Raw genomic sequence first — 25031 nt, forward strand, 5'->3', positions numbered from 1 at the left:
GGGTTTATGGCCTTGGGGAGGGGGGGTTTCAAGGGGTCAGCCCTTACCTGAGGTTTTGTTGTGGAGCAGGAACTCCATCTGCAGCCTCTGCCCACTCTTCTCGGCCAGGGCCAGGGGCGTCGGGCACTGGGGGTCCCCGGTGGCACAGCTCACGGCCGCCCCACAGAAGAGCAGAGCCTGCGTCTCCGCCAGGTCACCGGTGGTGACGGCCACGCACAGAGCCTGCGGCAGAGCCGGGAGGGTGACGCGCGAGGCCGAAGGCTCCCGAGGAGGAAGGCGAGGAGCACCCCCCCACCCACCCACCCCACCCCGGCGAACGGAGCCGGGTGGGAGCAGCCGGACCCCCGCCGCCTCCCGGCCGCCTGGGCAGGACAAAGGAGGTTGGAACTGGGAGAAAAAAGTTTGGAGCGGGCGGCGAATCCCTCCCTTAAGGAGCCGGGTGAAGTCATACGGCGGCGGGGCGGGACGGGCTGGCCCGGAGCAGGAAAACAAACAAGCCCACATGCGAATTCCCGCGGCCACCCAGGCCCCCAGCGCGCCCCCGGCTCCTGTGCCGAGGGATGCCGGGACCAGCAATGGGTGCCCTGGCCCGGGATGGGGGGGTGCTGGTCAGGCACCCCTTCCCCCGCCACCGCAGGGTGCTCCGGGGAGCTGGGGGGGGCTTCGAGGTGCTGCAAGCAGGGCACCCACCCAGGACCAGGCCCCCCCACACACACCCTTGAACCCCGCTCCGGCCCGGTGCTGGGCGCCAACGCCATCTCCAAGCCAGGGAGAGCCGAACACTGGGGGGGGGGTCCGGCTGTGGGAAGGGGGGGGTCCCCCCCACACTGGGCTCGCCAGCCTGGAGACGAAGCTGGTTGTGCCCCAGCCCAGAGGCATCACCCTGTCCCCGCAGCTGGCTTGTCCCTCCTGGGGACCCCAGGCTTCGCCTTGGGGTGCACGGTGGGGACGTAGGGTGTGCCGCAGGGGCTCGGGGGGTACAGGCAGGGTGGGAAACCACCCAGCCCCACGCAGAAGGCTGGGCACCCCACTCGGGCAAAGACCTTGCTCCCCCCCAAAACAACGCCAGCACGCTGGCTCAGCGCCACTGAGCACCCAGGCAGGACCCCCCCGAAAACAGCGCCCGGCCCTGGGGGCGGGGGGCCACTGACCCTGTCGAGCTCCTCCTGGTTGCCGAAGAGCGGGTGGTAGCGGCGGTACTTGCCCTCCCGGTATTTGGCGATGAGGAAGCGCCTCCGCTCCCGGCTGCCGCTGGCGGGGGTGATGGCCTCGCTGGGGGGCACGTTGGCGGCCCAGAACTGGTTTGCCACGGCGTTGCCGATCTGGTGGAAGAGCTGCGGGGACAAGGAGAGGCCGACGTGACCCTGCCGCCGCGGGGAGGGAGCGCAGCCGGGACTTGGCTGTGGGGGCTTCGCGGGGAGCCTGCGGGGGTCTTTGCCAGGGTCTGGGCGGGGGGGGGGGGGGATGAATGGATGTCGGCAGCCCGAAGCCGCGGCGTTACTGCTGCCCAGGGGAGCAGTGGGGCGCGGGCAGCGCGGAGGGGGATGATGGGTGGTGCACGGGGAGCATGGGTGGGCTGCTTCCTGCCCAGCCCCATGGCCCGGCAGCACCGAGGGCTCAGCCCTGGCGTCTGGCAGCCCCCGCAGCCGCAGACACCCGCCCCCCCCCCTTCCCACCCTGGAAAAATCACATCTGGAAAGCAGCGCCCAGCTGTGGGCGAGGGGGGGGTTGGGGGGGGATGGATGCTCAGCATCCACCGGGGCGGATTGAAAGGGCTTCCCGCGGCCCCTCGCCAGCCCAAGCCGTGCTCAGCGTGGCATCAAGCAAGCGAGGGTTTAGCGCTGTCTCAGGGAGCCCCGCAAGCCCACAGGGTGCTCTGCCAGCACCCCCAAACTCCTTGGGGTGGCACGGGTGCAAGTGGGGCCGGGGGGTCGGGGCGGGGTGGAGGGGCCGGAGGTTGCTGGCAGCCATCCCCCGCATCCCGGCGAGCTTCGGGGCAGCCGGCCCGGAGAGGGGAGGGAAGGGGAGGCGCAGCTGGAAGCGTTTGGGGGCTCGGGGAGCAGGCGATGCCGGAGGCGGGGGCTGCGCGGGTGGGACGCCAGGCAGGAATGCGGGATGCAGCTGGGAGGGCTGGGGAGAGCGGGGCCAGCCAGGGTCCGCCGGCTGGAAATGGCGGCCGGGCTGGGCCTGGCAGCAAATGCCGCCCCCCCGCCCCGGCCTGGCTGCGCCGACGCATTCCTCCGCGCCGGTGGCCGCACCGCTCCGGGGGGCTGCGCTGCCGCATGGGCCGGCACCCCGACCCCCGGCTCCGCAGCACCTCCCATCCCGACCCCCGGCTCCGCAGCATCTCCCATGCCGGCCCCACGGCTCCACAGCATCTCCCATGCCGGCCCCACGGCTCCGCAGCATCTCCCATCCCAGCCCCATGGCTCCGCAGCATCTCCCATGCCGGCCCCACGGCTCCACAGCATCTCCCCATGCCAGCCCCACGGCTCCACAGCATCTCCCCACCTTGACCCACGGCTCCGCAGCATCTCCCCGTGCCAGCCCCACACTCCGCAGCATCTCCCGTCCCGGCCCCACGGCTGCACAGCATCTCCCCACCCTGACCCACGGCTCCGCAGCATCTCCCCGTGCCGGCCCCACACTCCGCAGCATCTCCCGTCCCGGCCCCACGGCTCCACAGCATCTCCCCATGCCAGCCCCATGGCTCCACAGCATCCCCCCACCCTGACCCAGAACTCCACATCATCCCCCCATGCCAGCCCCACGGCTCTGCAGCCATCTCCCCACGCCAGCCCCACAGCTCCACAGCATCTCCCCATCCCAGCCCCATGGCTCCACAGCATCCCCCCACACCAGCCCCATGGCTCCACAGCATCTCCCCTCCCCGACCCCCGGCTCCACAGCATCCCCCCACACCAGCCCCATGGCTCTGCAGCCATCTCCCCACGCCAGCCCCACGGCTCCGCAGCATCCCCCCACACCAGCCCCAGGGCTCTGCAGCCACTCCGGCAGATCTGCATCATCTCCCCACGGACACGCAGACGCCGTCTGTCTGCGGCACAGGCACACAAGCGCTGCTCGCCCTCGCCGGCGTGCCTGGCTGGGTGCTGGCTGTCCCTAGGCCATGGGGACGGGGATGGAGGGGTGCTGGGGGTGTTCCCCCCCCACGCCACACCGCACCGTCACCCCAAGGGGCTTGGGTCAGGCTGGAAAATCCCTGCCGTGCTCCCACGGTCCCCGGCCTGTGGCCAGCAGGTCTGCCATGGGGAGGGGACGGGGTGCCCCCCCCCCGACTGGGCTTTCGGGGTTGGTCTGTGCCAATACCTCGATCAGCTCCTCCGTCCACACCTTCCTGTCCATCTTCAGGCTCCGGACTTTGGTGATGCCGGGGCCCAATCCCCGGTGCTCCCCTGCCAGCGAGACGAGCCGTTAGGGACCTGTTTTGGGGTGGGAGGGCCACCCTAAAGCCACCGGGGTCCCCTGTGCCTCGCACCCCGCATCCCCACCCAGGGCAGGGGGTGCACGGCCCCCTCTCGCCCCGCCGGGGCCGCGGGTACCTGCGCATCTCTTGCAGATGACGACGCAGAGGTTGATGGAAGCCCAGTCGGGCTTGGGCGAGCCGCAGTCGGCGCAGAAGCGGTTGGGCTCCACCGCCCAGATCCTCTCCGCCACCTCCGAGTTGGAGAGAGCCTCGGCGATGGACTGCTGCATGGCTTCCACCCACTCCTCCTTCTCCTGGTCCGAGTCGGCGGAGAAGCTGCCGGTGGGGACGGCGGTGAGGAAGACCACGGCTGCGGAGGGTGGGGGGGGTGGGCAGCACCGCCGGCACCCCCTCCCCTCCCTGCGCTCACCTGAAGATCCTGTACGGCGTCGTGAGATCGAAGCCCCTGCGATCCACCTCCTTGACGTTTCCCACGTTCATCTCGATGTAGGTGATGCCGATCCCCAGGCGATAGTCCTGGCGGGCGAGGGCGGGTGCAGGGGTGAGGGGGGGCAGCGGGGACCCCCTCCCGGGGGGTACAGATGATGCACTGCCTGCAGGAGCTGGAGCCGGGGCTGCCCGCATGCCGCCCCGGCATCTGGGAGCTGGGGTGCCCCGGGGGTGCATGGGGCACCACGGGCTCTGGGGCGGCTGCATCAGGTGCGATGCTCCTGGGGAACCCCGAGGCTCGGAGCCGGTGGGGAGGGGGGCTGCAACGCGGGGGTCACCACCCCCGTGTCGGGGGTGGCAGCCCCGGGGTGCCCCAGCTCGCTGCCGCTCCGCTCCAGCTGTGGATGCAAAGGGAAGGGGGTCCCCTCCAAAGGGCATCGGGGTCCCCCGCGGTGCCGCAGCCCCCCCCAGCCACCCACCTCCGCATTCTTGTAGAGGAAAACTTTGTCCCCGGCCACCACCACGAACAGCTTGTGCTTAAACCCCCGCAGCTCCAGGAAGCCGCTCTTGTCGGCCAGGTCGGCGGCACCGTTGGCGGGCAGGGACATGGACATCCTCTCCTTGCTCTTCCGCTCCTCGGCGATCTGCTGCAGCGTCTGCATCCACTTGTTACGGTCCGCTGCGGGGCCAGAGCGCGGCCGGGTCAGGGTCAGCCCGCGGCGGGGGGCTCACCCCTCGGGCCAGGGAGCAGCGGGGGTCACCCCCGAGCAGGGACCCTCCCGTCGCTCACCATCGCTCTCGGCCCGAAACACGAAGGTGCGGTTGTTGGTGATGACCTCGAATTTCTGGTCCCCGATGCTGGCGACGCGGGAGATGGAGGAGACGGGGATGAACCGCTTGGAGTAGGCGTCCTGCGGCAGAGACGCGCCGCTCAGCACCGCGGCCTCGGGGAGCTGCGACGGGTACTGCCCCGGCCTTGCGACGCTGAGAGCATCGGGACCGGGGCGGGGCGGGGGGAGCTCCGAGCACCCCCAAGCCCACCCTGCCCACACCACCCCAGCGGCCGTCCGTCGTTGCTCCCCGGGACGCTGCCCCTCGGCACGGCCACGACTCGCGGCCGGGATGCCCGGTGGGACGTGGTCCCGCTGGGGCAGCCCTTCTCACCCCGAGCCCCCAAATCCTTCCTCCCCACTCGCCTTTTCGCTGTCAAAATAGCGGAGGTAGTCGGCGTCGAGCTTCACCCAGCGCTTCTGGTAGATGTAGGACCTGGGAAGGGGACCGGGGGCACCCGTTGGAGGGGACGGGGTGACCCAGCTGCACCCTCCGCGTGGGGCAGGCGGTGGCTGCTGCACCCGGCGCTGCTTCCAAGGGGGCTGGGGTGCAGCGAGGATGGTCCGAGCCCCCCAGGGCCGGCGCAGCCCCCTCCCCGCTCACCCCTTGCCGGCCCCGCGGCACGGGCTGCGCCGTGCGCCCTTGAACTCGGGGCTGCTCCGCTTGGCCGTTCACGCCCCAGTTGCCGAAAGCCTGGGGCCACCCCGCCATCGACCCTGCGCCGCGTCCCCAGCCCTCGTGTCGCCGCTGGGGACAGCGATGGCGGCTTCGTGCTCTTCCCCCGGGCACCAATTAACACATAGAGCTGGGAAAGGGGGCTGCCCCTAAAAGCCCCCCCCCGCCCCCGCCCCAAATCCCTATTTTCCAGGGGTTCAATCCAGGGCAGACAGACCAGGCGATGCTGGTGGCACCCGGGGGTCTCGCACGGCAGAGGGAGAAGCCAGCCGTCTCTACCAGGATGGGGATGCAGGGAGAGGTGGGGGGACCCCAGACCCTACCAGGGACCCCCTCGCCCAGCCCAGCTCGCAGGCTGGCCACACAGCGCAGGGCAAGGCATTAAACCCCGCAGCCCATCCACCCCGGCGTCAGGGCTGCCGGAGACGCCGAGCCAGCCCGCAGGGCTCCCGCAAGCCCCGCGCCGCAGCCCCCCCGCCCGCGCCGCACCCCCAGAGCCCCCCGGCCCCGGCGGCCGTTGCGCAAGGGCTCGTTGGCTCGGGAAGGGTTTCGCCACCGCCGCACGTGACCCCAGCGCTCGGCCTTTACGCAACCAGCGCCAGCAGCGCTGGGATGGAAAGCGCCTGGCCGTAGGCTCTCCCGCTCCCCGGCAGGAGCTCGCCCCTGTCCCGTGGGGTGCAGAGACCCCCAGCCCTGCTCCGGCCGCTCTTGAGCTGCTGAGGGGTCGGGGGGTTCTGCTTTTCCTTCCATTGCCCTCCCCAGGCGGCGGCTCCACCCCGAGCAGCAGCTTCCCAGGCACCCTCCAGCCGCTCTCACTTCCCCAGCAGCCAGGCTGCTCCGCTGCGAACAGCCGGCGCTTCCTCCTCCTCAGCCGCTCTGCAGCCTCGGGGCTTCCTCACGGCCCAGCTGAGGCACCCCCCAAATCTCCCCCACACCCCCGGCGGCTCCCTGAGCCGGTTCTGCGCCGGGATGGGGGCAAGCGAGCGCCCCGTGCACGCCGGGCTCGCTCGCCCTCGATGGGCGCGCACCCCCCACCCCCCCTCCCGGCGACCCCCAAAGTTTTACTTCTGCAACCGGGCGCCGGCAGCGGGGGTCGCGGCACGCCGCCGCCGGCGTCCCCTCCCGTGGCAAAGCCAGGGAAGGCAAAAGCCGGGGGCGCCGGGGCGGCGGGGTGGGACAGCCTTCCCCCCTCCTCCTCCTCCTCAGCCACCTCAGTGCAGCCATTGGTGGCACCCGCGCTGAGGAAGGCTCCTTCACCAAAAAACGGGCGGTTTTAACCTAAATGGAAGGAGTAGGAGGGAGCTGAAGGAACCCCTTGGGACGGCTTTGCACCGAAGCAAAATTACACCCCTGTGAGCAGGAGTTATGGCGGAGGGGCAGCTCCCCTCCGAGGCACCGGAGGCGGGGTCCGCGGCCCCCCCCCCCCCGGCACGTTACTCACCCCTGCGGCGGGTTCTTGTCCAGCCACCCCGCTTTGATGGTGGGCGAGAGCGGGGCGGCGGCGGTGCCCTCCATGCCGTCGGCGAGCGCGCCGGGGATGCCGCCGGAGAAGGCGACCGCAGGCGGGCGAGGGCTGGGGCCGTTGTCACTCCAGCCGCTGCCACCGCTGGGGACGAGGTGACGAGGGAGGGGGTTAAGAGCTGGTGGTTCCCGCGGGGGGGCGGGGGGGGGGGCGGGCACAGCCCCCCCCCCCATGCTTCGGCCTCCCGATGCCCTTCCCGGAGGCGCACGCGATGCAAGCGCCAGCCGTTTGCAAGCAGGGACGCTGGCGGCTGCCCACTTTGTGGGGGTCGCAGCGCATCCCCCAGTCCCTGAGACAGCGGAGACCCGGACCCCAGCTCGGGGAAGGGGGACGGGGGCACCCCAGGGCGCCCACCCCGGAGGCGCGCCGCGTTGCTCCCCGCTCGCTCCCCCCCGCGCGTCCCGCCTGCCTGTGCGTGCACGTGCGTCCCGTGAAGCCCTGCAGGCACGAGGAGCCCCGTCTCACCCCCACGCACAAGTGCCCTCTGCCCGTGCCCACACGCACACCCCGCTCCCCGACGCACGGGCATCCCCACGTGCACGAAACATCGCCGTCCGTGCACGCACACGCCTGCGCCCGCATCCCCCCCCCGCCGCCCCGCGCGCGCACACGTGTGCACGCACACGCACACGGGGCAGAAGAGCTCCTACTTGTCGGGGGGAGCATCGTAGTGGTCCTCGATGAGCTCGTCCTCGCTGAAGAGGCTGTTGACACGCAGGGACCGCGGCTGTCCCGTCCCGGACTCGGCATCCTCCTGCGGGGGACGGACGTGGGTGAAACGGGCAGCCCCCGCGCCCTCCCCGCTGCTCAAAGCAGGCGGCTCACCGTGGGGACCCCTTGCCGACCCCCCCCCCCTCCCCGCCCGCCTGCACCCCGAGGGATGCGCTGGGGATAAACGGAGCAAGAGGGGGGTCACGATGCAAAACCACGGCCGGCGGCTCCCGGCTCTGCAGCTGCCCGCGGGGAAGGGGCACGCTCCTGCCCGCAGCGGGATGGAAGCGCGGCCGTGGGGAGGAGCTGAGCACTGGGTAACTTTCAGCAACCAAAAATATCTGTGCTTGCTGAGAAATCCTGGATTTCCCCCTCGTTGGCCCTGGGGCGGGCACACAGACATGGCTGGGAACTGTCATGGGGTGCATGACTGTGGCTGGGGGTGAAGGGGGGCCAGGCAGGGCCAGGCAGAGGGGACCCCCTGCCAGCAAGCTGCCGCGGCTGTTCATCCACCAGCCCCTTGCTGCAGCCCCCAGGGCTGGGGGTGGCTGGGCCGGGGTTAGAGGCAGCCACAGCATCACCTCTCCCCATCGCCCTGTTCCCGGGTGAAGGCGGATGGGGGGCTCCAGGGGGTCTCTCTAGCTGCTGCAACGCCTCAAATCCATCCAGACCCACCCAAATTCAGCCTCGGGAGCGCAGGGCAGATATAAATCCCCGATCCAAAGATTACATTCAGGCTGCGATGCTGCAGATGCCCACTAGCACGCACCCTGTGCACGGAAATCTGCAGAGAGGCTGCACGGAGGTGCTGCTCCCTGGGGGCTGCCCGGGGGCCATTTCCACCTGCCGTGGGACACCCGGTGGGCACTCGGCGAGGCAGAGCCACCTCTCTGGGTGCTGCAGGCGTGCTACTCCAACCCTAAGCTGTCCCTCCAAAGCAGCCCGGCGCCAGCGCCTCTCCCTCGCCGGGGAGGGTCACCCTGCTCGCTCCTCCCCACCACCAAACCCCATGGTGGGACCAACCTTGTCGGCCATCTCGGCCGTGGGACCGGCTAATGCCTCCTCCCAGGCGGAGTCCTCGTAGTCCGAGTCATCTGCAAAAGCGGAGGGGAGATGCTGGGAAGCAGCACGGCGGGGTCCCGGCACCCCCTGGCACCCATCTGCCCGTCCCCGCCAGCGTGGGGCCGTGCCAGCGCCGGAGCCCGGCACGGGGGACGCCGGCACGGCAGGTTCCCCCCTTGCCCTGCCCTTGGCAAACACCCGCTCCATCGGCGCGGCAATGGGGGCTTGATCACGGAGCTTGGAGAAGAGCGGGGAAGGGCAACGTCCCGCTGGTGGCAGCTCCCGGCACCATCACGGCTCTCCTGGCACTACCGGGAGGGGACGTGGGTGCCACCAGCACCGCAGCTTCACCTGGGAGCTTCTGCCGCTGCGGGGGGGTGGGGGGGTGTCCCCGGGGGCTTTTCCTACAGCTTGTTTTTCAGGGTGGGTTTCCCCCCTCCGGCTCCATTCCTTATCGCCTGTGGCAGAGACGGGAGCAGCGAGCGGCTCTCGAGCCTGCGCACCCACGGGAAACAAGATCCCGGAACAAGACCAAGGAGCTGGTTCCTCCTTGCCCAGCACCCACAGCAGCAGAAATCCTGGCACAGCAAGCGCCCGCCGCGCAGGGGACAAGTGGCCCCCGACAGCCTGTCCCTCGCAGACACCCTCCCCCAAACCCTGGCCACAACCCAGACCAGATTTCTCCCAGAAAACCCCTCATGCAGAGGGTGCCGTTACGGTTCAAGGGAGCCCCGGTGCTGGGGGCAGGGCGAGGATGCTCCCGGGCTGCGCGGGGGCGAGGGGCACGTCCCTCCAGGGGACCCCCCGACACCCCACAGCACCCAGCTTTCGGGGCAGAGGAGCCCCACCGGGGCACGGGGCAGGGGCAGCTTTCCTCCCCGCATCCCCCGACAGAAAGATAACTTTTCTGCCCACGGCTTCTCCTGGCTTTTGAAACACACCCCAGCTCCCAGTTAAACCAGTGCCGCTTCCCGCACGGCTGCTGGCCAGGCTGGACCCCGGGCAGGCACCCAGCACCCCGCAGAGCCCTGCCCTTCCTCTTCCTTTCAGCAGAGCTATTCAAGCTGGATGAGAGCTACTAAATAAAGGAGCAGATAAAGCTGAGTTATTGCTGTCGGACATCTGCTCCCCGAGCGATGCTCCGGACCGGAGCCGCGCCCCTGCGCGGGGTCCCCAACTCAGCCTCCCTCCCTGCAGCTGGTCGAGCCCTGGTGACCCCCCGAGGAGGGGGCTGGCGGGTGCAAAGAGGCCCCGAAGGCTGTGCAGGGGTCCCAGCAGCGGGGGGGTGTGACGGCCGTGTCCTGCCCCTGCCGCGCTCCCCCAGCACCCCCCGGCCCCCGGCGGCCGCTCGGGGACAGCCGACGGCGCGCGCCTTCGACGTCCCTGACGGGTTTGGTTTTGCTCCGTGAATTGGTGCGGTTGCTTTCAGAGCCCGTGCAAACCGGGGCTCTCCCCCGGGAGAGGGTGCACGCAAAGCCCCAGCCCAGACCTCGCACCCCCTGAAGGTCCCCAGCCCAGAAAGCAGAGGAGGGGACGGGCGGAGGGAGGGACCCAGGCAAGGCTGTGCAGGACAGAGGGACAGGCTGATGAAGGCACGGCACCCACGGGATGGTGGCGGATGGACAGACAGACCCAGCCAGATGGCCCAAGGGAAGATCTGGGGCAGGGGAAGGGTGGGGAGGGGGGCCCAGGCCCTGCTCCCCTCATACTCACCGAACTCGGGCACGAAGGGGAGGTTGGCCTTGGACGGCAGCTCCGGCGGCAGCGGGGCCGGCGGCTTCGTGCGGGGAAGGAGGGCCGGCGGGGCCGGGGGGACGCTGGGTGCTCTGGTGGGGACGGGGACCTCCTCTTTGGCAGGGGTGCTGCGGGAGAGAGGAGCAAGCGCTGCCTTACGCCGGCCCTGGACCTCCCCAGCCCTGCCTCCCAAACCCCGATGCACCCGTGGCCATCGGAGGGGGGGGTCCCGGCTGCAAGAGGACCCCCGGCACAGCCGGCTTTACACCCCCAAAGGGGTCAAACACCCAAATCCCCAGCAGACCCAAGGCCACAGACCAATTCCTAACAGCCTCCCACGGCGAAGGCTTCACCTTGCTCCGGTTATCCCAATGCTTTTCCAGCCTGAAAATATTTTCTGGCATCCAGCCTCACCGCCCCGTCGCTGCCGCCACGGCTCAGGTTCCTTATCTGGCCCTCAAGGACACCAGAAGCCGTCTAGAGCCTTGAAGCCCACGTCCTGGATCAGGTTTTGTTTTTCTCCTCCAGTCTAAACAACGGCGGTGCTGCTTCCTCGGCCTCGGGGAGGCCACGGGGCCCCCCCCGAGCGCGACGGGGGTCCCCAGGGATGCTCCTTTCCAACAAGGCACCTGCGCTGGGGCAAGAAGCCCCCTGGAAACGGAGCCTCGGGCTTCCCCTGGGTCAGCAAGCAGCATGCCGTGCCCCCAGCCCCAAAACCTTGGCGAGGGGAGGAGAGGGACCCTGGGGACGCTCCTGCTGCCTGCAGAGCCCCCGGGGAAACGGGGCTCGGCCGCTCCTGCCTCCCCACTTGCTTCGTGCCTTCCTGAAATCGCAGGTAGATGGGCAATAACTAGAAACCTCTAGTATTTTTAAGGGCAGAATATTAAAAGGAAGTTTCTGCAAGGTATAAAAACATGAGGCGCCTGATGGACCAGTCCTGAAGTCAGCGGTCTGCCTGCTGCCGCCCTGAGCCCCTCGCAGCCCCACGGCCGGGTGGGTGACCCCCAGGGGACCCGCATGCCGGCAGCGAAGCCACCGCCCCCGTCCCCGAGCCCGCTACCTCCCACCGCAGCCCCGAGCTGGAGCGGCGGGTGCAGGACCCACATCCAGCACCGAGCCCCGGCGCGGCTAACGGCATCGCCCCATGGCCGCGATGGAGAAAGCTCAGCAGGGCCGAGGTCGCCACCAGCACCGGGGGTCCCTGGGGGCGGCCAGCCCCGGTGACTCCCAGCCCCACGGCCCGGGCACGAGAGCTTTCCCCGAGCTGCGGGCGGGCTGCGGAGAGGAAACTTCTCCGTGCGGAGCGGGGGGAGGACGGCGAGCGCTGGCTCTCCTCTGGGTCAGGCTGACCTCATTTCTCAGCAGCCATTTCCATGGGAACCAGCCACAATCATCCATACATTAGGGAGCGCTGGCAGGGGAGCGCGGGCAGCGAGCTGTCTGGCAGCCCAGGGCAGCAGCATTGCTCCCAGCAGCACCAGTCAGGGGCTTGCTGGGGCGGGGGGGGGGGCGCTGGCACCGGGGGGCGCGGGGACCCAGGGGCAGGGAGGTGACAACGTGCGCGGCACAGAGCCCCCGGCAAGCGCCCGCCCGGCGGCTGCCGGCCTTGGTTTGGTGCGAGCCCCGCGGCGACGGTCCCCTGGCTGTCCCGATTTCTGCAGGCACGGCACGATGGCCAAGGACCACCTCCGGCTCTTCGTTGGGGACATCTCGGGAGGGTCTGGGAGGAAACCCTCTCTGCCCCGGCCCACCCCCTCACCCCCGCAGCGGGGGCTTGCAGGACGGGCAGCCCCAGAGTCCGAGCACAGATAACGCCCCAGTTCCCCAAAACACCTTCCCCAATGCTCTGCCTGCTCCCCAGGTCACCGCCTGCTGCCGGAGCATCCCCGGGCCTCGTCTCCCCCCCACGGCGCCGTGGGGCAGCGTGGGTGCCCCACCACCCCCCTGAGAGCCCCCCGCCACCGCAGCCGTGCCCAAATGATGCCGACCCTGCTCCGGGCAGGGTCCGGCCGGTGCAAGCGCTGCCGTTAGAGAAGTGCCAGCAGAGCCTTATCTGCTGTCCTCCTCCCCACCAGCGACAGCTCGGCCGGGCCCCCCCGCCCAAGGGTGGCGGAGGTGGGGGTGCTGCTGTCCTGCGGCCAACACCTCCCCAAAAACAAACCTCTGCCAGGGTCACCACCACCCGCCCCGGCTCGCCGGGCTGTGCCCTGGCAAACACGGAGAAGGAGCTTTGTGCCATCACCTTCCTGGCCATCGCTCGCTGCCCACCCACACCCCCCCCCGGGGTTCAACCAGCTGCTTGGGAGGGGCTGCTCCGCACCCCAAACCATCCCCCCCGGGTGTGGGGAGCGGGTGCTCTCACCGACAGCCTCACGCCACGGTCAGGGTGCGGACACGAGCACCCACCGCTGCTGGGACCCCCCTGCGGGGTCTGTAGGTCTGAGCCATCAGCAGCCGAAATGGGGGGCTCGCAGCCCCGCTGCTGGCATGGGGGGTGGGGGCATCAAATCCGACCACTTTCGGGAGCTGTTGAGAAGCACCCGGTGTCGATCACGGTGGTGTCGTGGGTGCTGGAGCCGGCCATCCCCCACCCAGCAAGGCTGAGACACCCCCCCCCCATCACCTCCTGCTCCCTGGCATGGGGATGCCCGGGGTGGCCCGGGGCTGGGGTGGGGGGAACGGCGGGACTCCAGATGTGAGCCCAGCACGGAGGAAACCACAGCATGACGCTCGCCCTCGGCACCTTCGGTGCCTGCCGTGACCCCCGGCAGCTCAGACGCCCCCCCAGCCTGGCCCCAAGCCGCTCTTGCAAAACGCCAACCCCACGGGGCTGTTTCCCCTTGGGGCGGGCACGGGGGGGGGGACGGACCCCACGGGGGTGGCTACGCCCGTGGCTGAGCCCCACACCGTGAGCAGCCGGGAGGAAGCGCCGGGGACCACGGAGGCGCAGCCGGAAGCGAGGGGAGCCGGGTGGGTGGCGTCACCCCAAAAACGCCGCTGCAAAGGCCCCCGCGCGGCATCTCCGGGTCCCTCCCCCTGCCCCAGGCTGCCTGCGCAGGCAGGGATGCTCCAGCTCCTCCCCAGACCTCGTCCTCGGGGGCGCCTCCCCCGTGGGCACCCGCACCTCTGGGGGGGTGGTTCATGGCGAGGGGCTCATCCCCCCAAATCCAGGGCTGCAGCATTGCTGCCCGCTGGCAAGGCAGCCGGGCAGGGGCCAGAACCCGGCACCACCCCGACGTGGGCAAGCATCACCCTGACACGGACTAGCATCACCCCGACATGGGCAAGCATCACCCTGCCATGGACTAGTATCACCCAGACATGGGCAAGCATCACCCTGACACGGACTAGCATCACCCCGACATGGGCAAGCACCACCCCGACATGGGCAAGCATCACCCTGACACGGACTAGCATCACCCCGACATGGGCAAGCATCACCCTGGACGTGGGCAAGCATCACCCTGACACGGACTAGCATCACCCCAACATGGGCAAGCATCACCCTGGACGTGGGCAAGCATCACCCCGACATGGGCAAGCATCACCCCAACATGGGCAAGCATCACCCCGACATGGGCAAGCATCACCCTGACACGGACTAGCATCACCCCAACATGGGCAAGCATCACCCTGGACGTGGGCAAGCATCACCCCGACATGGGCAAGCATCACCCCAACATGGGCAAGCATCACCCCGACATGGGCAAGCATCACCCCAACATGGGCAAGCATCACCCTGACACGGACTAGCATCACCCCGACATGGGCAGGCATCACCTGCAGCTTTACGTCCCTGTGCGGCCCGGCCGGCCCCCCACGCCCCAGGACCTCGGCGCTCAGCAGCCACACGCAGCCCGGGGCAGGCCCCCGACCATCGGGGCAGGCGATGGTGTTTCGGGGCCCCTTCGGTCCCCGCCAGCGGGCACCCCAGCGCGTGTCACCGGGGCTGGGCGCCCCGTTACCGTGGGGCGAAGCCGGGGAGCGGCAGCGCAGGCGGCTCCCGGAGCTCCCCGGCACGTGCCGCCCCGCACGCGGAACCGGGAGCGCGGCTCGCCGGTGGCCGAGCCCGCGCCAAACAGCCGCCGCGGGGTGACTCATGCCTGCGCCCGCCTGAACGCGCCCCTTGTCCGCGCTGGCAGCCCTGCGCCGCGGCACCTCCTCCGCCACCCCAAACCGCCCCGGTGCGTCCCCCAGGCCCGGCACAAGGCCATACCCTGCCGTATATACAGCCTCTATAGGAACCGAGTGCGTGCCTCCTATAGCTGCGGCACAGGCTGCGGGGCTCCACCGCGGTGCCCCCAGTGTCACCCCCCGGGACCCTGACGAGGACGAGCGGCTGGTGAGGCCAACCGCAGCCACCCCACCGTCCCGGGGAAAACCTCCCCCGCCGCTCTGGGAGGTGCCGCTCGGCTGCCGGCACCCGGCGAGGCCACGTCCCCGTCCCCTCCGGCGCCGGGCGCGTCGCCACAGCCTGGCCGGGCACCCGCCGGCACCGGCACACGGCTCGCAGGGGAACCCGTGCGGACCCCGCAGCCGGCGGGCACAGCTGTGCCATCACCGAAACCCGGCGCGGGGAGCAGCTCCGGTGGCAAATCCCACCCCCAGGGCTTGCTGAGCTGGGCGGGAGGGAGCAAACGGCACCCAGCTGCTCCCCGCTGAGCCCCCGGGGCAGATGCCCCCGTCCCCAGGGGCAGCCCCCCCACCCCCACCCCGGTGAGCAGGGACCGAGCGATGCCCACGGCGCGACCCCGCTGCTATTTGAGCCACCCACGCTTTTGGCACCTGCAAAACCCTGCGGCGAGGTGCTGCCCAGCCCAACTGCGCCCAGGGAGCTCCCGGACCCCCTGCGTCCCCCCCACCCGAGGCCACCCGTCGGGGCCGGGAGGAGCGGGGCCAGCGGGGCGCTCAGGCGGCGGGGGGCGGCTCCCCAGGTGGAAAGGAATGTACGTCCAAGCAAAGTAAACATGCAGAGGAAGAGGATGGTGGCGGGGGGCCCAGCAGGCACAGCGGGGGGCCCGGCCACCCTCCGCGGAGCCCTATGGAAAGTGCCGCAGCACCACAGCTTCCCTCTCCGGGGCAGCCAGGGCAAACCGCTCCTTTCCAGGCAAAGCCGCCGCGCCATGCCACCGCAGCCGGTGACCCCCACGGCCCGGCCCCGCTTCCCGGGCGGCAGCTCGCCCCGCCGGGCCCTGGCTCGACCCACCGGCCCCGCAGCGCAGGCAAAGGGGCAGGAAACACCCGACGGAGCAAAAGGAGGCGAGACTCGCGCCTCGCAGCGCTCGTTTGCCGTGCCAAAACTCCCGCCGGCTCCACGCGGTGCCGTCCCGCCGAGGGTCGCGTTGCACCCGGCGCGGTGGCAGCGGTGACACCCCTACCTGGGCAGGCAGCGGGGACCCCCCGGCGGGGCCGCAGCCGGCGGCGCGGGGTGATTTCGGCGAGGCCAGCCGTCGAGAGCGGCGCGGAGCGGAGCTCATCACCCCGGAGCACTTCCTGTGCTCCAGCCCACGAGCAAAACTTCCTGAGCCGGCCAAAGCCGCGGCACGGCCGGCACCAAAGCGGCCGCCGCCGGCCTCGCCGGACACCAGCATCCCCCCGGCCGGGGCAGGCTGGAGGGCGGCTCCGGGGGGGGGCGGTTTGGGGACCCCCTCGCTGCAGAAATGCAGCCATGGGGACACAGGCAACGCTTTGGCAGCGAGCCGGACCCCCGGGGAGAGGGGCTTGGCCACCCCTTGGGGTGCCAGCCCACACATACACCCCCACACCCCCCCACTGGCTGGGCCCCCTCCCCGCTCGCCATCCCACCCTGCTCCCTGGCTGCATCGGCCCCCCGTGGGGGGCAAAGCACGGGCTGGGGGGGGGTGGTCTCTGCACACCTCACCCAGGCGAGGGCAGGGGTTCTGCCCCAAAAATCCTGCTGGGGTGTGGGGATGGGCAGCGGGGGAGGTGGGGGGGTACAGCCACCATTATGTCCCCCCCATTCCCATCCTGACCGCACACACCTCGGGGGGGTGGGGGGGGGGTCTCACCCAGCACCCTCACCCAGGGGCAAACTCTTCTGCCTCCCCTCGGGGACAGGCTGGACACCCCCCACCATCCCTTGTGGTGCCAGGGGAGTCCGGGGGGGTCCTGGGTAGGTGGGGGGTGGGGGGGGGCATAAGCGCAGCGCTACTCCCAGGGAGGCCTCGCTCAGCTCCCCGCTGCAGCCACCCCCTCACCCCCCCTCGCACCCAGGGGCTCCCCCCCCCCCAGCTGCCAGAGCCCCACTCCCCCCCCAGCTCCACGCCTGCCTGCTGCTCTGCAGGATTTTGGGGTGCAGCAGCTGTGGCACTGGGTGGGGTGGGGGGTGTCAAAGGGGGGGGGTCACGCTGTCGCAGCTGCAGCAAAACCAGCGCGGCGCAGCAGAGCCTGCGCTCGCAGGGAGGTGCTGCGGCTCGGCGAGGGGGGGTACCGGGGTGCGGGGGGGGATATCAAGGGAGGGCTGCGAGCGCTGCTGTCACCAAAGCCCTGCCTGCTCTTGTGTCATCCGGCCGCAGCTGCCTGCTCCCCCGTCCCCTCCCGCCGCGCTGCGGTTTGCTGCCTGCCCCCGCGGGGTGTGACGAGTTCCTCGGGCCTCAGCGCTGCCCGCGCAGGGCTCTGCGTGCCCACCCGCCGCCAGGCTCGGGGCGGGGGGCGGCAGGGGACACGCAGAATCCCAAGCCCAGGTCAGGCTGGGGTGACCCAAGATATCAGCCCCCCAAGAGATGTATCGAGCCCGGGGGAGAAAAGAGCCGCAGCTGCCGGCACTCACCGAGCCCACGGTCAGGATTCGGCCACGCCACGACGCTCCTGCATCCCCCTCCCCCCCCACACACCCCAAATGGGGATGGGGACAAAGCTGGGGTGTCCCTGGGGGTGAAACCCCCTCCCCCGCCCCGGGTCAGCGTGACACTAGGGGGCACCGGTGTCCTGGGCAAGAGCAGCCACAGCTCCTCTTGTGACACCCCCCAGCCTGCTTGGGCCCCCCAGAGATGGGATGGGGTCTGGGGGGGTGGGTACCCCCAGGGAGATGTGCTGGGGGGTGTGGGTACCCCCAAGAGATGGGATGGGGTCTGGGGGGGTGGGTACCCCCAGGGAGATGTGCTGGGGGGTGTGGGTACCCCCAAGAGATGGGATGGGGTCTGGGGGGTGTGGGTACCCCCAGGGAGATGTGCTGGGGGGTGTGGGTACCCCCAAGAGATGGGATGGGGTCTGGGGGGGTGGGTACACCCAGGGAGATGTGCTGGGGGGTGTGGGTACCCCCAGAGATGGGATGGGGTCTGGGGGGGTGGGTACCCCCAGGGAGATGTGCTGGGGGGTGTGGGTACCCCCAAGAGATGGGATGGGGTCTGGGGGGGTGGGTACCCCCAGGGAGATGTGCTGGGGGGTGTGGGTACCCCCAAGAGATGGGATGGGGTCTGGGGGGTGTGGGTACCGCCAGGGAGATGTGCTGGGGGGTGTGGGTACCCCCAAGAGATGGGATGGGGTCTGGGGGGGTGGGTACACCCAGGGAGATGTGCTGGGGGGTGTGGGTACCCCCAGAGATGGGATGGGGTCTGGGGGGGTGGGTACCCCCAGGGAGATGTGCTGGGGGGTGTGGGTACCCTCAAGAGATGGGATGGGGTCTGGGGGGTGTGGGTACCCCTAGGAGATGTGCTGGGGATGGGGGCTCTGGGTACCCCTGGGCAACCCACGCCGTCACTGCACGCACCCACCCGAGCGCCCCATCACCATCACCGCAGCCCCCCAAGGGGACCCCGCTGCCTCGGGGCACCCCCAGGCTCAGCCTCCCCTTTAGCCCCCTTACCTCCTCTGGGACACGGCCCTCGGGGGCAGCACCGGGGGGCGGCTGGGGGGTGGGGGGCCCTTCAGGGACTGGCTCTTCTCTTCCAGCTGGTGACGCTTGGCTGGCAGCGGTGGCACCGGGGGCCTCACCCCGCTTTCGGCCCGGGGCTTCTCGGCAAGGGCTGGCAGTGACGGCACCTCCAGGGCCGGGGGGCAGCTGGGGGCCGTTGTGGGGGTCTCTGGGCTGCCACCCATTAGCGATGGGGAGAACTTGAGAGGCGGGCGGCAGCCCACCCTGGGTGGGATGGGTGGGGGCAGCTGGGTGAAGGTCGCACCCGCCCCTGGCTCCAGCAGCGGGGACCCATCGGGCACCGCCGGGCATCGGGGCCCCGGCTGCTCCGGCATCCCCGGCACCGTCGCGGTGCTCAGGCGGAAGACGTGGCGTTTTAGGGGTACGGGTTTCCTGGCGGGGGGCTGGGGTCTCTCGGAGGGCAGGGTGGGCTCAGCGAAGGCTTTCTGCAGTCCCAGGAGGATGCGGCGGCGATGGCCCGGCAGCACCACGCCGAGGTGGGTGAGCGCTTCGTCCGTCAGCGCCCGGCAATCCCACACCGTCCACAGCTCGTTCTGCTGGAAGCTCTCCACGTACTGGTCGAGGTGGAGGGCCGCCAGCCAGGCGGCCACCGGCAGAGACCCCCCCTCCTCCATGGCGGGGGCCCGGCCGCAGAGACCTCGCGCCGCTCAGAGCATCTCCTGCACCTGGCGAGGCTCAGGACGACATCAGGAGCTGGGGATGGAGAGAAGCAGGGGTGAGCTTGGCGTCGGGATCAGCCCTGAACCACGCGCCAGGTGCAACCCAGGCTCCCAAAACAGAGATTTCCCAGTTATGCAGCCAGGTTTTTGGACGGGCTCCTCCCCTCCAACCACCCTGTGACCCCAACAGGATCGGGCCCCTGGACACCGGCACCTCCCCTGAACCGGTGGGGTCTGCAGGGGTCCAGGAATGCCAGGGGGTCCCGGCTTAGGCAACTAAACGTAGATGCCACCCCTGTAGATGCCACCCCCATAGATGCCACCCCCGTAGATGCCACCCCCGTAGATGCCACCACCATAGATGCCACCCCCATAGATGCCACCACCATAGATGCCACCACCATAGATGCCACCCCCGTAGATGTCACCCCCGTAGATGCCACCCCCGTAGATGCCATCCCCATAGATGCCACCCCCATAGATGTCACCCCCGTAGATGCCACCACCATAGATGCCACCCCCGTAGATGTCACCCCCATAGATGCCACCCCCGTAGATGTCAACCCCCATAGATGCCATCCCCGTAGATGCCACCCCCGTAGATGCCACCACCATAGATGCCACCCCCATAGATGCCACCCCCATAGATGCCACCCCCGTAGATGCCACCCCCGTAGATGCCACCCCGTAGATGTCACCCCCGTAGATGCCATCCCCATAGATGCCACCCCCATAGATGCCACCCCCGTAGATGCCACCACCATAGATGCCACCACCATAGATGCCACCCCCATAGATGCCACCCCCGTAGATGTCACCCCCATAGATGCCACCCCCGTAGATGCCACCCCCGTAGATGTCACCCCCATAGATGCCACCCCCGTAGATGTCAACCCATAGATGCCATCCCCGTAGATGCCATCCCCATAGATGCCACCCCCATAGATGCCACCCCCGTAGATGCCACCACCATAGATGCCACCCCCATAGATGCCACCCCCGTAGATGCCACCCCCGTAGATGTCACCCCCATAGATGCCACCCCCGTAGATGTCAACCCATAGATGCCATCCCCGTAGATGCCATCCCCATAGATGCCACCCCCGTAGATGCCACCCCCATAGATGCCATCCCCGTAGATGCCACCCCCGTAGATGCCACCCCCATAGATGCCACCCCCATAGATGCCATCCCCGTAGATGCCACCCCCATAGATGCCACCCCCATAGATGCCATCCCCGTAGATGCCACCCCGGTAGATGCCACCCCCGTAGATGCCACCCCCGTAGATGCCATCCCCGCAGATGCCACCCCCGCCGAGGCATCGCCGGATGGCGGCACCACGCGGCCCCGGCCGTCACGCCGCACACGGGGGGGGGGGCAACGCGTGGGCTGGGGGCCAGGGCAGGGCGTGGGGGCCCACACCGGCCGTGAAACCCCCCCAGAGCAAGAAGGAGGCGGCAGAAGCCACCACCGGGACGCAGGGGTGAGGGTGCCGAGGGGCGGCGGGGTGTGGCGGGCGCCTCGCAGGGACGAGGCCCAGTTCTGGGGTGGGGGTGGGGAGGCTGCTGACACCCCCCTGATGTGGCTCCCCGCTTACACCAGCGTCAGGACCCGACCCTGCGGAGGAAGGCACGCGGTCTGCCGGAGGATGCTCCGGCAATTACGGGCTAATCGATGGCGAGCGGAGGCAGCACATCAATAGCCGCAGAGCTCCTGCAGACGGGCAGCCCCCCACCCCCTTCGAGAGCCCCCCACTCTCCCTGCCCCCAGCCTCTGCCTGAGCGAGTCTGGATGGGGCGACATGGACAGACAGAGGGGTCCGGTGGGCTGCATGTCCATGGGATGCTGAGAGGAGCCCCTGCCCCCTCTCCCGGGCTGTCCCCAGCACCGTCAAACCCACCGGTCCCGAAATGTTGTCTCCCAAAGCCCCCTGAGAGAGCAAGCACAAGCTGCGCTGGTCTTAGCTCTGGTTTGGGGGCGAGCCCACGGCTTTAGGAGGGGGGCCACGTACTGACCTCTGCGTGCCAACACAGTCCTTGCTGCCCGCTGACCCCAGCCCCGGCGGTGGCTGGGTGCTGCTGCTGGAGACCCCCACCCAAATCCCACCAAACCCCGGCTCCCACCCTGCCCCAGGGCCGCGGCTGTCCTCGGCGGCCCGGCGCATCGCTCCGGCACAGCACCCTGGGGTGCACCTGCCTGGGAGAGCACCCTTGGGGCACCCGGAGATTGGGCGGAGGGGAGATGCGGGGGCTCGCTCGGTGACCCAGGCCCTGCCGGACCCCGGAGGACGGCAGAGCACCCGCGCCACGCCACAGCCGAGCCCCGGGGACGGGGTACCCTGCCCTGGCGCCCGCCGGTGGGCACAGCCCCGCGGCCCGGGTGGGCGCGGGAGCCGGGGCAGGCGGCAGAGCCTCACGGCGCCGCCGGTGCCCCTGGCACACGTCTTATTTTGGGTTTGCCAGAGGCTTTTTTAGACTTGCTAAACTGGAACCAGAGGATTTCCTGGTGCTGTAAATAGACTGATCATGAAATCTGCCCGTCAGAGTCACATTTTCTCTGACTCAGGCAGCTCCAACTCCTCCGGCCGGCTTTCGCAGTTTCAGCAGCGGGGACGGTCTAACGCGGGCGAAGTGCGTGGCAGGGCAAGGCTCGCCCTCCTCCCGGCACCGACCGGGCACGGCCGAGCCCGGCAGACCCCCGTGGCGGTGTGGGGTCCCGGCAGCAGGTCTCACCCGGCGGCCCCCACACCGCCAGGCGCGGGCATCCCGGCATTGCCGCGGGGGTCTGGCCGCGGCGCCCCTTCCCCGGCACAGCTTGGCTGCAAGAGCATCCATCGCCGGCCGAGGAAGGAGCGATGGGGACCCTGGGGCCGGCTGCTCCCCGCGGCTCCTTCCCGCTACACCGGAGAAACCAGCAGCACCCAGAACCTTCCCACTGGTGCCAGCAAATTCAACCAGCAGCACAAAAATCCCTGAAGCAGCATAAAACACGAGCGGCCACGCGCACGCAGACCGGCCCTTCCCCTCTCCCACCTCCACAGCTTAAACAGAAAAATAAAACAACCCATTTACTATTAAAAATAGTGACGGCGCCGGGTGACATCGCTGTCACAGGATGTCTGGTGCTGCCTGCGCAGGCAGGCTCGTGCCCCAGCCAGTCGCTGCCTGCAACGCGTTTCTTGCAGAGGCAAAACCCTGCGGTTGAGCAGGGGGAAACGTGGTGGTGCCGGCGGGGGTGGGGGTCCCACACGTGTCCCCTTCCGGCAGCAGCCGAGGAGTCACCGCGAGCGTCACCCATTACCATGGGTGATGACAACCCCAGCTCTGTGCCGGGGCCATCGAAGCGGTGGCAGCCGGGAGTTTGGGGTGGGGGTGGGACCCCCCTCCAGGCGCAGGGTGCAGCCTTGCCGGGAGGAGAGTGCGCAACGGTGCCGCCGGTGTCACCGCCGGTTCCGCTTTTGCACCGAGTGGGAAGCGGATGGGTCGGTGCCGCGCTGCCAGCGCGGGACACCCCCTGTCCCCCCCCCCTTGGGACGAGCCCTGCGCCGCTGCGAGGGCAGAGCTGCACCCACCGCACGCTCACCTCCGCTCGCTGCCGGCACCACCGCGGCACCGTGTGCCGGCGGAGCACCGGGGCGGCCGTGGCCTCGCTGCCGCTCGCCGGGGACGGGGACAAAGCCCCGCCGAGGGACCCGCCGTGTCCTCGGAGCGCTGGGCTGGCAGCTCACCATCGCTCTCCGGCCCTTCGCCCCCGCCAAGTAAATCATTCATCGGGACCTTGCTGGGTTCCCTCCTCCGGTCATCAGTCATTTAACCTTTGCCCAAGAAGACACGAGGAAATTCCAGAAACAAAACCAACCCGGATTGCCGCCGTAACTCAGCCGGCAGCCGGGGACCGAGTGGGTCACCCCAGCCCCCGCCACCCCTCTCGGCTCTCAAAGCCTCGCCGTGCTTACCCGCCACATTCCTCCCCGGGATTAGGCAACTCTGCCAAGGCTGTTTTGTAAGAGACTTAAAGGCTGTGAGAGCGGCGTGACGAGGGGCGGGCAGGGGCTCAAACCGCCCCCAGGACCGGGGCAGGGGTGGGCAGCCGCCTGCAAAGCGGGGGGATGAGCCGGGATGCCAAAACACGCCGCGAGCTGGCAGCGGCCGGGGACAGGCCCCGCCAGCCCCGTCCCAAGCCCACGCTGCCCTCGGGCTCCCCGTGCCGGGGATGGGGGACCTGGGGGTGACCGGGGATGGTCCCCATCGTCCCCAGCATCTGGCGCAAGGGGCTCAGCCATCCCCTCTGCTCTCAAACGGGGCCGCTGGCTGCTCTCCCGGTGGGCTCCCGCAGCCGCCCCATCCTCACCAGCCCTGCTCGGATGCCACCAACTCGGCAGCGGGGCTTTGGATGCTCTTTTATCCTGGACACCAGCGCCAGGGAGGGCTGAGCGTCGTGCCGGGGCTCACCCAGGGCACCGGGAACCCTCTCCCCATCCGCTGCCATGCCTGCACCAGCGTCCCCAGCCTCGGGGGCCACCCTGCGCCCGGGCTCCCTTTCCAAAGCGGAGTTAAGCAAGGAAACGGCCGTGCCCTCCACTTCGCAGCCACCCCACCTGGGTTCCCGGCCCGCCCCGAAGCCGGCTTTCCTTGCCCGCGGTGCCAGGTGGTGCATCGGCTGCCGAGCGGCACCGAGCGGCACCACCAGCGTCCAGCAGCGGCCCTGGCACACACCACCACGAACCAGCCGCTCCATTTAAGGCCACCCCGGCACCCTGCACCGCAACTTCCCCACCTGAGGGTCTGCTCCGGGGTCGCCAGCCCCTGGGTGCCACGGGAGACCCTGACCCTCCCCGTGCCGTGGGGATGCGCCCATCCTCCTCCCACTGCATCCCCCGTCAGGGCGGCGGGTTTCCCATCCAGCAAACCGGAGACAAACGGCAGCAGGAGCCTGCACGGGGGTAACGAGGGCCGGGCTCATCGGTGTAACGAGCTGCGTGTCCGATGGGAAGGGCGGTGGGCTCTGACCGGGGGTGGCCGGCAAGCACGCCGCCTTCACCGGCCCCGGCAAAGCCCTGAGCACCGCGGAGGCGACCGCACGCAGCCCCCTGCACCCCGGCAGCCCTGCGGCGCCCGGCTAAATCATCATTACCCCCAACGAGGCGCCGGGGAGTCAAGTGGGTTGACCAGGACCGGTCGGTGCGTCAGTGGCAGAGCTGTAGCCAGCGGCTCCGGCGACAGCCGGGCTCACGGCAGCACCGTCCCCAGGCACCCGCAGCTGAACCGCAGCCACCCCTCGGCTCTTCCCTGCCCGTCCCTTCGAGGGAACTTGGGCGAGACAGAAGACAACAGGCGCAGGAGCCGGTCGGACAAGCATCACCCGTTTTTCCGCTCTAATTGCCATCGCGATTCCTCCTCCAGCACCGGCAGGCCGGGCAGGCAAACCCTGCCTGCGCCCCGGGGTTCCCCTTTCCCAGGCTTGCGGGCTCGTTAATCAAGGAGAGCTAATTAAAGCAGGCAAAGCACGGTACCTTGGCTCAGCTGCTGGAGGCGGCGGCGGTGAGGTGGCCGGTGCGGCCGCGGCCCATACCCGGCTCCCGGGCCGGCACGGCGGAGCCTTGCGGAGGGGGTCTTTGCCCGCCCGAGGACTTCCTCAAACACCGCCTCGGCGATCAGGAACTTGCCGAAAAGTCGAGATGGGTGTTAACGAGCCCCACGCGCGAGGGGACGTGTCGCAATAACCGCCGCTCGCTCGCAGCTCGCCGCTGCGCTGCAAGAGCTCACCGGCCCCGGCGGAACCCGGCGGCGCCTTGGCGAGGCAGAGGAGCGCTGACCGCAGCCGCCATGGGAGAGGAGGAAGCCGGACCGTGGTGTCAGATGAGCCCCGGCTGGCGGCAGGACGGGGCAGGGCCTTCGGCAAGAGAGGAAGGAAGAAACGGGGAGGGTGGTCCCTGGAAAGCCGTGCGGTGCGGCACGGCTCCCCGCCACCGGCGCTGGGGACCGGGGCACCGAGGATGGGGTGGCCTTGGGGCCGGCAGGGATGAGCACCCGCGTGGCTGCCGTGTCCCCACCACCCCGGGAC

The 25031-nt window shown here is 69.8% G+C and overlaps 1 protein-coding gene across 6 annotated transcripts in view; it reads right to left on the reverse strand.

Annotated features, from left to right (window-relative positions):
* Positions 1-24823, reverse strand: part of ARAP1 (ArfGAP with RhoGAP domain, ankyrin repeat and PH domain 1) — a 52534-nt gene extending 27711 nt beyond the window's left edge. For 2 of the 6 annotated variants that reach the window (XR_010371258.1, XR_010371259.1), the window contains exons 1-14: positions 22551-22740; positions 18238-18999; positions 10392-10540; positions 8640-8710; positions 7556-7659; positions 6825-6989; positions 5074-5143; positions 4668-4788; positions 4357-4556; positions 3858-3964; positions 3564-3763; positions 3331-3416; positions 1152-1334; positions 48-222 (exon numbers count right to left, since the gene is read on the reverse strand). Coding sequence is in view for 3 of the 6 variants with exons in the window: in XM_064441609.1 (XP_064297679.1) it covers positions 48-222; positions 1152-1334; positions 3331-3416; positions 3564-3763; positions 3858-3964; positions 4357-4556; positions 4668-4788; positions 5074-5143; positions 6825-6989; positions 7556-7659; positions 8640-8710; positions 10392-10540; positions 18238-18920 (2314 nt within the window). In the remaining 3 variants the exon portion in view is untranslated. Of the gene's footprint in view, positions 1-47; positions 223-1151; positions 1335-3330; positions 3417-3563; positions 3764-3857; positions 3965-4356; positions 4557-4667; positions 4789-5073; positions 5144-6824; positions 6990-7555; positions 7660-8639; positions 8711-10391; positions 10541-18237; positions 19000-22550; positions 22741-24480 lie in introns of those variants that run through there. The other 4 variants (XM_064441610.1, XM_064441608.1, XR_010371257.1 and 1 more) reach the window with 3 other exon arrangements.
* Positions 24824-25031: the final 208 nt, after the last annotated feature.

Source organism: Phalacrocorax carbo, chromosome 1 (genome assembly GCF_963921805.1).
Source record: "Phalacrocorax carbo chromosome 1, bPhaCar2.1, whole genome shotgun sequence".
In the NCBI taxonomy this organism is placed as follows: domain Eukaryota; kingdom Metazoa; phylum Chordata; class Aves; order Suliformes; family Phalacrocoracidae; genus Phalacrocorax; species Phalacrocorax carbo.